The sequence below is a fragment of the Cavia porcellus genome, unplaced genomic scaffold, assembly GCF_034190915.1.
Source record: "Cavia porcellus strain 051 isolate PalLab524CR breed Dunkin Hartley unplaced genomic scaffold, mCavPor4.1 scaffold_15, whole genome shotgun sequence".
NCBI classification, from domain to species: domain Eukaryota; kingdom Metazoa; phylum Chordata; class Mammalia; order Rodentia; family Caviidae; genus Cavia; species Cavia porcellus.
Genome location: NW_026947498.1, coordinates 42,986,381 through 43,003,331, shown reverse-complemented (window position 1 = coordinate 43,003,331; position 16,951 = coordinate 42,986,381). Strand labels below are relative to the sequence as shown.

General features: G+C 35.8%; 1 protein-coding gene across 9 annotated transcripts in view; it reads right to left on the bottom strand.

The window, feature by feature from the left end:
* The window catches only part of Epha6 (EPH receptor A6), an 806,211-nt gene extending 789,622 nt beyond the window's left edge, over positions 1–16,589 (bottom strand). For 6 of the 9 annotated variants that reach the window (XM_063224791.1, XM_063224793.1, XM_063224792.1 and 3 more), the window contains exon 1: positions 14,971–16,585. In XM_063224791.1, coding sequence (XP_063080861.1) covers positions 14,971–15,355 — 385 coding nt within the window. In that variant the 5' untranslated portion in view covers positions 15,356–16,585. Of the gene's footprint in view, positions 1–14,970 lie in introns of all 9 variants that reach the window. The other 3 variants (XM_063224800.1, XM_063224799.1, XM_063224795.1) reach the window with 3 other exon arrangements.
* Positions 16,590–16,951: the final 362 nt, after the last annotated feature.

The window sequence follows — 16,951 nt, the reverse complement described above, 5'->3', positions numbered from 1 at the left end:
TTTATACTACTTCATGTGGGAAGTTATTTCTGGGAAAGTGGCCCATAGAAAAAAATCTCTTTGTAATTTTTATTAGAGAAATATTGAAATTCTTAGAATTCAAGTTTCTTAAAATGCCAGTTACTATTTTTAAAATATAAATATTAGAAGTATATTTGTTTTGTTCTAGAGTTTAGTAATCAGTTTGTTTTGGTAACACAATAATTGTGTATCAAAGTTAGGTCAATACCAAGCAAAATATTTGGTAGTACAAGTTTTCTCTAATTAAGTAAGCACACAGAAATAACAGATTAATATTTTGAATGCACTGAAAGTTTTGAAACCACATAAACCAGTTCACTAAAAGTTACTTTTGAAAGAAAAATTAGGTGGTGTCTTTTCTATATTCTCTCTTCTCCTATGCTACAGAATAATAGCCTTATCATGACAAAAGATGTTTCAAACTGTACTTGAAGACAATCAAATGTGTTTTATCCTTTTGAAAAGTTGGCTTCAAGATTTTATTGTATGTACTTCTACACTGCTAACATTCTATTGACACAGGAGCCAAAAATGATACCTCTCTCCTGAGCTCAACCAGGAATTTCTACACAGTCGTAAGCAGGCAAAATTATATTGCCTACTTCTTATGTTTACTTATTTTTAAGATAATAAAATTCTGAAATAAGTTATCTGGCGATAAGTGATTAGATATACGCTGAGTTTGGGGCCACTGATTATCCATCCCACTAGAGATGGTATTTTTAAAGAATAACTTGACCCACATCAAGTCCAATCTTTGTAAAGTTGTTTGTCACAGGGCACTATCCTTCTTATGCTTTTGAAGCCTATGACTTAATCAAGATCCATCATATTTCCTCTTGCAGAACAGATTTTCTGTTGATAAATATAAGGACAGTAAATAATTGAAATTAATTCTGCCCAGTGAGATTAAGAATTAATTCCAGGGGCTGTCCTGGTTCTCATACTTGCCAAAGGCGGTTCTCTGGAATTCTTTTCTACTTTTTGGGCTATCCACTTGTCTTATAAATGAATTTCTTTGTTGTTTAAGTTACATAGCTTCAATTCCTATTGCCTGTAAAGAACTCAAATGGTTTGGGGTGGGACCTCCAACTAGGATTACTTTTTCTTTTCTTTTTTATTTTATTTTATTTATTTTTTTTTTTTTTAAGGAAAGAAGGAAGCTCACTGTTTGTGGAAGTTTCAGTCCATAATCAGTTGGCTCCAAGGCAGGGTGACTAGAATTTCTTAAACATTTACACCTAAACCATGTAGGGCGCTTATGAAAAATTAACAGAACTAAATATTATCTCAAAAACACTAAATCCAAACAGTCAGCCTACACCTCAAGGATCTATCATTTCAACAAGTTTAAAGCCATTCTTATCCAAACTAAGACTTGTTAATTGCTATGCTAGTTCTATATTGCGGGGGCGGGGTGGGGCCAATATAGAAGAGGATCAGGTTTGGTTCAAACGGTGAGGTTTCTCATTAGGTACCTAAATTAAAACAATGTTCATTAATTAAGATGCCCTATGTAGTGCCTAGCTTTGAAATATCAAGACAAATGTGTAAAAACAAATAATGAATAAAGGTATACACTCAATGTCTACAATGCCACAAAACTATATGAATAAAATAGATTCAAATGGACCATATTCCTTACAATCATGATCAACAATTTTTAGTTTAAAATACAAAAGGGACACATGATCTATGAAAAGCAATTCTTTATAATATTTTTCTAAACAAATATTTATTCCTTTAAAACAGGCTAGCATTACTTATTTTGAATAGTTTTGATGCTAGTAGATGTTTTAAGACATTAGTAGAGGACTAATTATTAAAATATTTGCATTTTAAAATTCTAGGATTTTCTTGAAATTCTTCCCATTTATAAATACACAATCCTAACAGGCTTACAAGTAGCTTTCTTTTTCCTTTGTGGTTACTACATTACCCTGTCGCCTTGTCAACTATTTAATGTCCATATAAATTCCATTAGTAAAATAAGTACTGTAATTTATGCTCCTTCCTTACCTTGGGGAGGTAGGATCAAGAAAAGATAAAGCGTAGCTTTCGAATTAAATGAATATGTACAGTTGAAAACATTTAGTCTTTTTCTTTATTTTTCCGAGTGTATCACACTCTCCATCACCCAGAGATACATATTTATGAATGCCTTTAATGGGAGAGACTGCTGACTGTAAAACGTGTTCATGTTTTTCAGAGAAAAAGTCCTCCATAAAAACAAGACTGTATAACATCCCTTTATTTTTAAGTTAGGACTGATTTAACATTGCTTCAAGCAATGTTATATTTGGAAAGCATAATGCAATATCACCTTAACCGTAGTTGAAAAAATAAAAATGTATGCATTCTTTATAGTTCAAGATAGCAATAAAGTGAGGTACACAGAATAACATGAACCCCTGCACTTAAGTAAAAAAGCAATTTAAATTTTCTAGGGCAAATAGCAGTGTTTCAGAGTATGTATGTGTTTGTGTGCACACATGTATATAGACAGATGGTATGAGTTGAATATAAGCAACTGCTGAAAAGTTATAGGACTGCAGAAATAGCCAGAGAGGCTATTTTTAAAATTTGTAAATAATCAATAACTCACAATTGATATATAAAACTTACTTAATCTAACTTTCTATGCATGACACTCATTTATACTTATTTAATTATTTAAATCTTCAAATAGTAAGTTTGAGAATAATAGGGTAGACAGGAGCAGAAATTGCTTCTATGTTTACTTGACACGGAAAGACATCGCTTCTTCTACGGGTGTCTATACACTTCATTTTAAGGAGAAATACTCATTAACTGTAGAATAACAATATTTAAGATTACAGAACATGCAATTAACTAGGTCTTTTTTTTCTGAGTATAATGAGCTTACACACCAAATCCAGCTAACACAAATGTATAAGACAGACCGCATGTTCAGTGGTTGAGAACACAGATCTTGACAAAAAATAAACTGTCTAGAATTTCAATCTTCACTTTTCTGGTTCTGTGATTTGCTGATTCTCTATGCTCTAATTTCTTTATCTATAAAATAAGAATTATACCCAATTTTACTCCTTTTTTCTATACCATGTGGAGGTTTACTCCCTTTTATGTAAGTCTGCCAAATACAAAATCAAGAATCTTTTTCTATCTCCATTAAATTTTAGAAAAGGGATCTCATAGCTTAAATGAAACTACTAAATATTTTTTTATAAATAAATGACAATTAGCTGTCCTTTAAAAAGTATAATGTACTTTTTACTTTGTCAGCAAATCTCTGTTTTCTCTTTTACAACCATGATAGACTTGGGCTGGGATAATTTCCAAGTTCCAAAACACAGCCAATAAGAGTCTGGGTTTAGCACTTGTTGATGAGATGATATAAGCATCTATTTCCTGACCTGGTTTCCTTTTCTCTGTGAATCTGCTGTGGAGCTGCCGTCCCACTAGGTAGATCCATGTTACCTGTTTGGAAAGGGTTGGGACTTCAGCTCAAGATGGTAACAGAATTCTTGAACCAGCTGCTAATGCTAAATACCCTACAAAGACAGAGAAAGTCCTTATGGAACTTTACTTTGCTAAAGCTCTGATATACTTAAGGGTTTTGTTGGGTTTGTGTGGAGGGTTATCAATAGACCTTTCTTCAGAGAATGTTTTCTTCTGTTTTCTATGGTACAGAGTATAACAGATTGATGCACTTTTCAAGGTGAATATAATATTAGTCTCCAAAACATTATTATCATCATCATTTTAAAATCATCTCCTCAGCCATGCATAGTCCCAAAAATCTCCATCAGATTGTTTCTTCTTTCATTGCTTACATGTATCACCTCTTATGTTCTTAATTACAAACCAAGTGCTTCCATTTACCTCACAAGGAATTTGGGCATTTCTACTGATGCACTTATCTTAATTCAAAGTATTTTTTTCTTCAAATAAAGGAAGATTTCTCGCTAAGACTTTCCTATTTGAGTACATTTACTTTGATTCCAATTATTCCGGTTGATAAATAAAGTGAAAAGAAAATCCCTGTATATAAATCTTGGCCAATCTTTTTGTTGCATTTTCCCTTGAATTTATATAATGAAAGTAACAGATCCAAGTGTAGGAACATTTTTCAACATTCTACTTAATCACTTTCTCTACACTTTACATTTTTTGAAAAAAATGTTTGCTATCATGATATCCTCTGAGGCATAATGTATTAACCTGAAGCCACAACTTATCTAGTAAATACAATTAAAAGAATAAGCAAAAGTCCTTACACATTAAAAACTGACAGATTTATAATTTGATATGCAGAAGACCCTAAAACCAACCAAACAAAAGAACAAACAGAACTGAGAAAAAATTCAATAAAGACAAAACTGCAACTTTCATCTGGGTCCAGGAGTGCACACCTGTAATCCCAGTTACTAGGGAGGCTGAGGAAGGAAGACTGCCTCGGACAACTATCCCAAAACAAAAGTAAAAACAACTGCGGGTGTAGCTCAGGCATAGAGGCCTCCTAGGTGTGATACCTGGTACTACAAAACAAAACAGAACAAAACAAAAGTAAATCCTTCCTTCAATGTATTAAGTGCTGAAGAATGACATTTTCTTTCACCAGCAGATTGATCCTAAACTCTCAAATTCTCAACTCAACTTCAACTATGTTCTAACTTTTTCTAGTTAGGATTTTTCTCAGAACTGGGAAATATTAATGACTGTACACGTGGGGGTGTTTACGATTCAAGAACACCTGCAGTAAAGCCACTTGCATCTACTTTTATGTGGTCTTATTATCTGTGCTGATTGTTCCTCCTAGGCTTAAGCCTCTCTTTTCTCTCTCTTCTACCTATAACTAGGCAGGTTTTACCAATTCCTGCTCATGTCAATATCTGCCAAGTGGATTTGGATGAATTCGATTTAAATTGCAAGGGAAGAAACACCATTTAAGACTGTGGTCCATTATTTATAATTCTACAACTGACCTCTTGTCAAGAAGCTTATGATTAGCGCACAAGCTGCTTTTACGTGATTTCTAAGTGGGTATTTTATTTTCTCATTTCCTATTCATCAATGTATTCATGACACTTCAGAACAAATCTCAGACGGGAAAGAACGCTGAAGAGAAAACACTAGGGTGGGCTGAAGTGCATCTTGATATCCAAAAAACAATGAAAATAATTAAAAGTCAACTGGGAGAAATAGTTGGAATTAATGTGACATATGTAATTTGCATATTAATGATTTAACCTTATAAAAGTAAAACTACGTTTCAATTTAAGAATAGCTGACAGAGATAAATAAAAAGTCAATTCATATAAAATATCCCCCATCTTTGAACTAGACTGGAATAAGTTCATACTTTAAATTAGAAGTGGAGAGCAACTAAACTGAAAAAGTTAATCTTAACATTTCAAATACGTCAGTAAAAAATGTATGATAAACTTGTATGTATGCAAACTGATTATTAATCAGCTTCACCAGCAGATTGCTAATTTTTCAATTAATTAATTTTTAAAATTCCATCATTTTTATCAAGAGACTGTAATTATTATAATTATTTTAGAAAAACACTTTTTATGGGAAAAAGGAGGAACAAAAAATGTTGGACATTAAAATAGGAGTATTATTGAAATTTAGAAACTAGATTGATAGTTTTCAATGAATTTTGACATTCTAAATGTGCAAATCTAAATGTCAATAGCTAATCATGGGTAATCTGCTATTTGAATTATCTGCTTAGAAATAAAAAGTCCTGGCATGGTTTCCACTTATATATGCTTTTAGAAGAACATTCTCAAATATAAAACACAGGGTCTTCCAAACTGTAACTTAACTAATTTCCAAAGACAAATATTAAAGAATACCAGTAATTTCCAAATTCTAAAACACTGTTAAAATCAAAATGTAACAAACTTAAGAAAGAGAAAATTACAACAAAACAAGAATTTTACATGATAGGAGATGACAAAAATGCAAAGAAATAGTTTAAATTATAGAAAAGTAAACCATAAGATTCTGTCAGTTTTGCGAGTAGGACATATATAACCTTTTAAAATACAATTTTCTGCTTTGGTATGTTAAAGGAAACCCTATCAGTGTAATATTTTTAAGGAGAACAATAAAATTTTCAAAGAGAAGCCGAATCATAACACATAGTTATATATTCTATACTCAGTGTAAGAATTGTTCATTTGAATTTTTGTCTTTAAATGTAGAATGTGCTAATGTTTCAATGCAGAAAAACTCATCAAATCTACTTAAAAATTGAGATCACCAGAGGAGTTAACCATCTTAATTCTCACAATTTTCACATATAACATGATATTAAGCTCTGATAAATATGAGACTCATTGTAATTTCTCATGTGTAAATCAAGGTTATTTGTTTGCGAATTTTTTAATATTTCATTTCATCTTTGCTATATTGCTGGTAGTGTTCTGACACTGGGTACATCTCTGCAATTTTGTAACACTGAGTGGGAATGAGGAAGATTTTATTTTATTGCTAGTAGTCACACAAAGTCATATCTAAACATGATTGTGATGAATACACTGAATATTTATTCTTAATGTTTCTATATCTTCCCAGATCCTTGGTAGCAGCACTTTTATCACTCTATACAGTTCAAATAATACTTCTTATGTACATATTTTAATTATTTCATTGACACATAGTTCCATAAGCTAAATCTTAAACTCTCAGAAGTTGAGAGGTAGTGGTTCACCTTGATATTTCCTGTGCCCAGCCCAAGGAAGAAACATAATGGCAATATATTGCATTTCATTTATAAATTCAATATATAAATGAGTGAATACATGAAATTGAACTAGTTGGAAAAGCCTGGAAAGTTCATAAAGAGACTGAGAATAAAAGTGTTGATTTCTAAAAAAAAAAAAAAAAAAAAAAAAAAAAAAGAATAAAAACTCCAAAGATAAGTATATATTATAATGAAGACATATTTGAGAACCTGCAATAGTATCACATTGAAAAATTTATTTGATTTTAAGCCTTAGTACCATTTTTAGGAAAAGATACTGCTTAGCTCTAATTAATCTATTAAAAATTTAGAATGCTAATATGTAAAACAAATCCTTAAGTTTCTGTATTTCTAGATACTAGGCATGTAGAAAAAAATTAAAGAGATACACCCAAAAATAGGTTTGTGCTTATAAACTAGCCAACATAACCCAAGTTTTTCCATATGCAATTTTGATTAAATAAATAACCAAACTGTTATTTTAATAAATTATAGGAGCCATATTTCCTCTAATCAACAAAATAAACTTATTATAACACATTCAGACAATATGCTGTACTTTATGTTCTAGCATAGTATAAAATAACATAATTGGAACAGAACAGCTTTTTCAAAGCCACATTAATTTAATGATGTATAATGACATTTCCAAGTTTTCTTATCTTTATTTTTGTTTAGACAAAATTAAAGTCTCTTTCCAATCGCTCCTTCATTAAAATGAGCATTAAAAATAGCAAAGGTGACAGTTGCCTTCCTCCATGAAATGATCTAGTATTCTAAAACTGTTCTAGGTATTAAAATCTTGGTTGTTCTGTTTCAATTTGTTTTTGAGGCATTATATTGACACATTATAGAGGGAGCAAAACATTTTATTTCAGAAACTGATAGAATTGATTTATGATTTATGCACTGAAATCTAACAGTTTACTCATTTATTTCTTAACACATGTAATGACAAGCCCTACTAGTTATTTTCACTTGCATTCACAAGATAAATGATTTTATGTATACTTTAATTTCAGAGAAAAATAAAATAAATTTTTAATGTTGAAAAAGTTGATTCAGCCAAGATTTTCTTCAATGGACACTTACAGAAATCAAAGGGTCTTAATCATTTTATTCAATATATATATATTATCAAAGAAAATCCTTAATCAATAGGCTCACTTTAAAAATACTTCAAAAATGAAGCTTTTTCTCCATCTCCATTTTCTCTGATCTTTCATGTTTTCTGATACTTAAGCAATACATTATATTTAAAAATCCACTTACGTAAGATGCCAATTCTCTGAATACCTCCTTTACTGGCCTCTATAAAAGTGCTCTAAATATTTAATTGTGATTATTTTTAGCAATATTAAGTTCTCACAGCAATATTAAAATTGAAAATATCCATCTCTACAAGAAAAGGTAAGGAATCTTTAAGATATAATTTAAATCAGTTTTGGAGGCAATTATGTTCAGATAATTCTTTTGGAATACATGGTAACGCAATGCATTTCTGTTTTCTAATTAGCAAAATGTTTCTCTTTATTAACTTGTATAATTGTATTTAACTGCTATTCCCACAGATAGGTACACTTTTATATATTTGTTTTAAATCCTGTGTCATTTTAATATTAACAATAAGCGCTTTTCCTTATGCTAGATATTACACTCAATGTACTGTTGAAAGAATGTATACCCATCTGCAAGGCTCATGTACGAGATACAAGTATTAGTGTATATCAGAACCGTGTGAAAGAATATACTTATCCTATCGTTACTAAGAAATAATATAAATAAATTTTACACAAGTAATTGCATAAAGTGCTTTTTGTTAGATCCAGATTGCTACAAGATTATCTAAATTGTAATAGGTAAGTAATACATTAAATGGTTCTTTCTCCTTAACATCCATTTTTTTAAGGCCATAATACTACATTATTTTGTAGGTCCCATTATCAAAATTTATCCTTTTTACCTGAAATTTTTAAATGATTTTCAATTAATCCACCAAGTACAGATTGCCAAAAGGCGAACAGCTAGAGGACTTGGAAAAGTAACTGGACAGATATGCTATTATGCAGTACAGGGATTGAAAGAACACACTCTAATGTTCATGTAAAAACATATTCTCACTGCTATCTGAAACGTAAACCTGTACCTTCAACATGACTTATTAATTTTAAAAATTATTCTCTATTAAATCAACCATAGTAGGTCATTCTAATATCACTTCAACAAATGTTCACATGTCAGTCTACAGAAAATATGTGGAATATTTTTGTGGTAACAAATACTGTATGTTTTGAAAATGTATATTTGCTCACTATATTTTAACACAATTAAACAGAACATCTAATAACATTAATATAAGATTCTTATGCAGTCATTTATATACAAAAATGTAATAATATTTTTTACTCCATTTTCTCTCAAGCAAGCTCATTTACTGTAATAGCCTTCTTCTAAAAATCAACTACTGTAATCTAAGAGTAAATATCAATCACTTAAAGATATGAGAAAGTAACAGAGAATCAAGACTAAAGAACGGCCTTAGTAAGATAACCATGATTGTAGCCTCAGTGACCATTATGATAACCATGGAGTTTGTTTACATGTGGTTACTAAGGACCTACTTTCTCAACTTTTGAATAAATGTAATCCAAAATAATATATGCTATTTTCAAATAAATGTTACACAAAGTGTAACAGTGTTAATACATGTTATCATATAGTAAATATGTTTTTTAATGATTTCTTGCTGATCATACATTTGATTTTAGAAATTTTTACTGCCAGATCCAGAAACATGCTGAAACCTCTGCACTGGATCATTCCAAGGGGACAAGTTCTCCTTGAATATTTATATATAGGAAGTACACTGCCTAGTACATAGCAAAGTTCATACATATATACATATATATATATTTAAAATAATGTTTCCATCTAAATATCACAGCAATTGTACATACCATAACAATCCACAATTTTTATTGAAAGAGGATAATTATAAAAAAATTTCTGGAACATTTTGAAACACTAAAGTGAGAAAATCTGTAGAAGTAAGCTGGACATTTTTATAGTTCTACATACTAACTATTTTTATATAATTTTAGCAAAAGGCAACTCAGAGTAATGAGTAAATAACTTGTCAAGGAAGTTCAAACTGCATAAAATTTAGTGCTGTGCAGTTAAAGTTCAAAAGTTTCTTTTCTTGCCTCAGTCCCCAAGAATACTACCTATCTTTAAATTTCATTAACTAGGTCTAAGATTTCCTAAAAACTTATTTTTTCTCTTTAAAAAAAATCCAGAGAGAAAAGAAGACTAATGGAAAATATCTGAAAACATTTTATATCTTGTATTGTTTTACTTACAATTTTTGTTTCCAATAAAATTAGTTTTTAACAGTGATGAGTCAAACTTGTGTATTCTCAAACCCTCAAATGCTTACTGGTGTTCATCAGTTAAACCACCCTACTGGACTGCTAAACTATCTTCTAAAGATGTCCCTGTCTACCTGTGCAATCATTCACTCTGACAAGAAATAACTACATGACGAATGCCAAGGTGCCAGAAAATATCAACAAATTGCCCTTGCAGATCCAATAGGAGTGGACTTTGTTTCTTATGTTGTTTGAAATAGCTAAATTTTACTATTCTATGTTTTAAATGATAATCTATGCTGAATAAAATGGGAGAGCAGCCCACCACATTTGTTACATTTATATGCTTCCCGTATTTCTTTTCACACTGGTCAAATGTCAAAAATTACAAAATATGGTTAAAGTAATGGAACACTTATTTGAGGTCCTTAAAAACAAAATTCAAAGAATATTCAATATCTTTATTTATAGTGGTGCTTTGGTTTATGAACTTGTATTGCTCTATGATTTTATAAAACATGGTCACGTTGTGTTTATATGGGAAAGATGGTCATGGTAGTGTTTGTCACCTGATGCAGTTTGCAAATGTACAAAACCTTGCCACGTGCTTTTTTGGGGAACCGAGGTACCACTGTAGAATCAATTTAGTCCCATAAATTCTACCTATAAAATGTAGCACAGGTCTACCTGCTATTTTTGCTGGCCGCCACATGACTATTCTCCTAACTACAGAGGACTCTTCATCCTCCTCTTTCCCAATTATCTCTTTGCTTACAAGTCATGGTGTTCTTAAAATATAAAATGGCTCATTTTACTGGATATCATTTTACTGGGTATCTCCCAGCTCATATTTTTCTTGGGATAATACTCAACTCCTTAGTGTTATTTTTCTCTCCCTCCCCTTCACAGACTCTGATTATTATCGTTCATACCTCTCTTTCTGCATCTCCCTTCCTTGCTTGGTAAATTCTACTTATCCTGGACTGAATTCTTCAAATACCTCAAGCTCATTTCTCCACTGCTCAGGGAGTTTCTCCTACTTTCAATATACATCTTTCCACTCCTCAGATTTATTTCTTTCTCTTCCCTAAGAAAGAGGCTGAAATATCATCCCAAAGCACATGCATTTCCAACTTTCCCGTTCTGGTTATAGGGTGTCACTGCTCATCCACAGAATTTCAACAACCATTATAATTTTTTATTAATTTAATTTTTTTTACTCCATAAAGATACAAAACATGTCTGCCTGCATTAGCACTTTTCTCTACCTAAATTTTACATTCATCAAAAAATAATGCAAGAGCAAATGCAACTTATTTTCAATTTAAAGTCTATTAAACATTGACATCTATTGAAATCATAAGCTTAATAGATAGCTATAGACATATAAGAAATGTAATCTTTCTGTGGGTGTAGAATTTGATTACTAACAATGTACACTGAGCAAATTCAAACTATTTTGTTACTGAAATATATACATCAATCTCCACCATGTTTATACCCCCAATAAATGCTGAGTGAAGGGTACAAATAAGAGACTTGCTAGGATTTGGTTGACATATAGTGTAACTTATGCACTCAAAATCTATCTTGACTTAACGAATTACCCATGTAATTAATTGTCTTCATGCCAGGCATGGTGGCTCATGCCTGTAATCCCAGCACTCATGAGGCTGTGGCAGGAGGATCGTTGAGAGTTTTGAGACCAGCCCAGTCTACAAAGTGAGCTCAAGGCCAGCCTGAACTGCACAGCAAGACCCTGTCTTAAAAACACACACACACACACACAAAAGTAACTGTCTTCATAAACATGAGTACACACTGAGAGATGCATTAACTCGGTTAAACTATAAAATATTTTTGCTAAAGCAGAGTAATTTTTTTTAATAAATGGACCTCTGGTGGTTACCAACTATTGTAACATGTATATTCATAGTTGACTTGCACATGAAGCAAGACTATATTTTCATGCTTTCACTTAGAAAAATGATCTATGAAAAAACATTACTTTCTGATTGATTCAAGGAGGTTCAGGTAATAGAGTAAAATTGATTTATTTTGACTATACAACACACAGCTTTACAGTCAGTTGGAAGATAAGAGATCCTTCCTATAGTCATATTACTCTTAGTATCATGTTAAAAGAATGAGTAGTTCAGTTTTTTATTCATTGTCTTATTTGACCCTGTCTCAATTATAAAAACTGGAATTAGAGGAAAGGGGTGAAGATGCCTAATCCACTCTTTCTGCCATGATTTTACTTAATTTGATAAAACTAGACATACAATACTAAAAATCTGTCACAGTCCTTAAGGAGACACATAACGTAATTTTATCCCCCATAACCAAATTTTAAAAGTAAACATTAGTAGAAACATGGAAAATGTCCTTTTGAAAATAATATTAGTGATATTTTTGTGCAAGAAATTTAACTTATACATGACATTAATCTTTCAACATTGTATATATAAAATTTTATAATATCCCATGTCTCAGATGTACAAAAATTGATATTTTGATTTAAGTATTCATAAAATTACAAATTTAAAAATATTCCTACAATGTTCATAAGAATAACACTAAAAGGTTGATAATTAATCATTTATGTGATGTCTTCAGTATTTAACACTTAACTACACTTATCAGGCACAATTTCTAACCACTATAATTTAGGTTGTAAGAAGCACTTTATAGTGAGGCCTTACTTGAAAAATTATTTTTATAATGCAGGGGGGGGATATAGCTCAGTGTGAAGGCCCTGGGGGTAGTTCAAGCAAGAAATGAAGACAAAAATATACAAATAAAAATATGATTATATTTTCTCTACAATTTTGTTTTGCAGAACCCGAATATCATAGAATTTAACCTTTAGTTATTTTTATACAAGTGTACTCTTATGCATAACTTATGTTTTTAGTATGTTAATACAAATTACAAACTTTAGTATATAGTATTTAACAATTCTGTTCAAGTAATGAAAAATCGTGCACTATTCATTCAATATGAACTTCAGCTACTTTATAAAAATAAACTATATATTTGATATTTGTTTTATGTAAAACATTATTAAATTACGTGGAGAAATCATTAAAAGATAAATATTACCTGAGAAGCTAAAAAAATATTAGTTGGCTTTTAAATTCAATATAACTATCTGAGAAGTGATACTTTAATATTGTGATAGAATGACACTTGTGGAGACTCACATGTATGCTGTGTTCATATTAATAAACCCAGTACCTAGAGTAGCTGTGAAGGCTTCAAAGGTACTAAATATTTAGAAAAATTGTTACGTGGCAATAACTGTTAAGAACTTCTAGCAAACGATTATCAAACAATACAGCCCTTTATTATTCATAGATAATGATATAAAACTTAATAATCTAAATGTCAGACGTCCCAAGTATTAAAAATTGTTTTTACCCATAAAAAAGTAAAATAAAATAATTACAGTATTTTTAACAATCTTCTATTTTCTTTAAGCTAAAATAACTACCTCTTTGATAACGAACACCAACAGTCCTTGAAAACAAATAAGGGACATGGTATGAACATATATGGCACTATAGGAGTGTGACACTACGATGGTCATCTTATAGGATGTTTTAAAAATAATAAGGGTTATGAATGATTTCCAAATTCACACATGCATTTATAGGTCCGTTCTGTCAGGTGAATAATAATTAGGAAAACATACCAATTGCATAAGTGAAAAATGAACAGCAATCCTGAATTCTACATAAAATATTAGAAAAAAATGACATCGTTGTACAGACTTACGAAAAAAATCTATACTGTTTCGCTTTCCCTCTCTCAATCTTCTCCTGTTCCATAAATACTACAGTATAGAATCCCAAGTAATCTGACCTCCACTTTTACATCTGCAAATTAAGGGCCCTGAAACACATGAGCTGTATGTTAAATGGCAGTGCTAACTGACCACAGGTTTATATTTAAAGCCTTTAGAAAACCTCACATACACGGGTGGTCATCATAGCAGTGAGAGCACCCAACTAAGTACAAGTTGCCAAACTTTTTATGGTTGTTCCATACTTAATTTAATGAGATTTAGAATATAGAGGTGATTTTTGGTAGATCTTTAAATATCCAAATACCCATAACAGAAATCCAAATAAAGATTGTGTAAATAAAAGGAAAGAAAATACTCAAAATTTTGTGTTTTCCATTCCCCTCACGCACTCCACCACTTTACTCAAGGAAACAAAGTCCTTAAAAATCTGACAGTGGTCTGCCTTTTTGACTAGGAATTTCACAACTTGGAAAATTCACACTCAACATTTACCTACCTCCCTCTCTCACAAAACAGAAACTACAACACAGATCTTTGAGCATCTGGTCTAGGAATAATTTCAAAGCAGTCTACATTCTGTGATCCAGAGTGGGCTGGAAGGCTGAGTGAGAACGGGGAAGGGAGCCACAGTCAGGCACCAGGCTGACAAATGCCCCAGGGTACAGCAAGGACAATCTATATCTTATCCAGTTATGTGCAACAGCCCAGAGGCTGGCAACTCCGTTAAGTGTGTGCCTTGGAGTCTGACCTCTGGCGGAGGCTGCGGACCTTGCTGTAAGGGGTCTGTCTGCCCTTTAGCCCGTGAAGGGACTCACGTGCCGCTGATGCTTATGCACCCATTCAAAGAAATCTGTGCACACACGAATCACGGCTCCTAGGGCTGCCGTCCCGGATGGTGCAGACTGAGTGTTCGGGTTAAGGGACACATGTAAGGTGAGCCCTGGAGAAGCTGACCGGAGACAAGTTGGTTGCAGCGCGCAAGGGACCATCCTCCTACCCCTCCCGCTTCTGACCCTGTCCCTTACCTTGGTTGTTGGAGACGTGACTACAGTAGCCCGGCCAAGCTGTCATCAGAGGCAAAAAGAAACCAAATTGCCAAAGAAATTCTCGGACTTCGCAGCCCCCCATGGCTCTCGCTGGCTCCTCTCTCCTCGGGTGAAAGAAGTGGAAGCGGAGCGGCCAGGTGTTGTGGGGAGGTTGGGGGTCCTGGTCCACGTCTTCCTCTTCTTCCTCTTCTTCCTCCTCCTCCACCCGGCCCGCAGGGGGTGTCCCGGGGCGCCCAACGCGCGAGGCCCCGGGAGCAGGGCACGAGGGTCCAGGCTGCCCAGGTGCGGTGGCAGCCGCTTCGGAGGCTGAAGCTGCCTGGGGCGCCGGGGACCTCCTGGAGGCTGGAGGCGAGGGGAAACGCATTCACCGCCGCGTCCCACCCGCGCGAGGACTATTCACTTGGGTCCGGGAGAGCGCGCGCGCAGGAGCGAGCTCGGGCTGTGGTGTGGGGGCGGGGAGCGAGGGGACGGGGGCGGCCGATTCGCGGCGGGGATGGGGGCGGGGCCGACCAGGTGGTCGGGGCAGATGAAGCGGCCCGAGCGCCTCTCCGGACTGAGGCGGGCTGTGCGGAGCTGGCGCTGCACCGCAGCGGAGCAGAGGCGGGGCCGCGAGAACTTTCCTCCGGCCGGCCGCTGCGAGGAGAGCCGGGCGGGGGCTGCGGCCGCGCGGGGCGGCGAAGGGTCCGAGCGAGCTGCGAGCTGAGTGCTCAGCCCCGCGCCTGAGCGGCGTCGGCAGCGGCTTGCGAGGCGGGCACCTCCGACTCCGCTGCACCCGCGCAGCGCCCAGGCAGTGCGAGCCGCTCCCGGCTCCTCCGAGGCTGCGCTCAGTCCCTGAAGCACTTAGCCCCCATTTTGCAGCTACAACGCTGACCGTTTTAAGACGAGTCAGCTGCCGACCTTGCCTACCCCTCACTTCCCCACATTTCCGCCGCTGGAGGAGATGAGTGTTTTGGGCCACCGCTACGGGTCACCGGCAGAGCTTGGTGGCAAAGGTGGTCAGCCCGGCCGCTGCTCAGCACCAGTCGCCCAAACTTGCTCAGCAAGGCGAGACACTCGCCCCGTGGTCGCCTCCGCTGCTTTGAGTCCTTGGGAAGCGATGGGGCGCGGGGAGGGAGGAGCAGCAAAGGGAAGTCACATCAGGCTTGACCCCTGCGGGTACCTCGTACCCGGGCCCACCGAGGTTTTCGCGTCACGGTGCAGCGACGACTTCGAAGTGGAGGTCACGAGCCCACAGTGATGGGGTTCTGGGGTTCTCGCGGGCCCCAGGCGTGGCGGCGTCGGGCTGCGCGCTTGGAGCTGCCCGAGGGCTGAGCGCGCGCGGTGCGTGGCCACGTTCCCAGCGGCGCCCGGTGCGTGGCGGGCTGATCGCTCTCCCCGCGTCCCGCGCGCCCTCTGTCCTCGCTCCCCTCCCCGCTTCAGTCGCTCCAAACGGCGGCGAGGGCGACTCTTTGAAACCACCCACCCCAAGTCCAGAGCTCTAGGCGCGCAGCTGAAGAGGGCCCCCGGAGTCTGCAGGCCCCACGCTCTCGCCCCCCTGCCGGGCGTAGGGCTGAAGAAGGGCGAGCGCGGCGCAGCTCTGCCGGGTCTGGCGCTCTCCCGCTTGGCGGCAGCGGCTTGTATCTCTGTTCAGCGCTAGAGGGTGTAGTAGACCACAAAATTCCTCCACTGCTTGCTGGTGGAGGAAGCTAAACGGAGGGGGGCAGGGAGCAGTAATATTTCAGTGTTTGTTAAGGGCGCGCCTGGAAACATATTACGGTCGTGGGAACTTCTGTAATGTATATGCTCTTCATTGTACTATCCTCATCATTTTCTTTCTGAGTGGGTGTGGGCTATCACTACCGCGATAGATCTAAAGGCTCACCTCAGAGCGCAGGTTTGCAGGGATGTTGATGACAATGGAAAGAGAAAAAAAAGTCGAGAAAACAAACAGAGAAAGCAGAAGGGTTATAAAGAGGAGGTG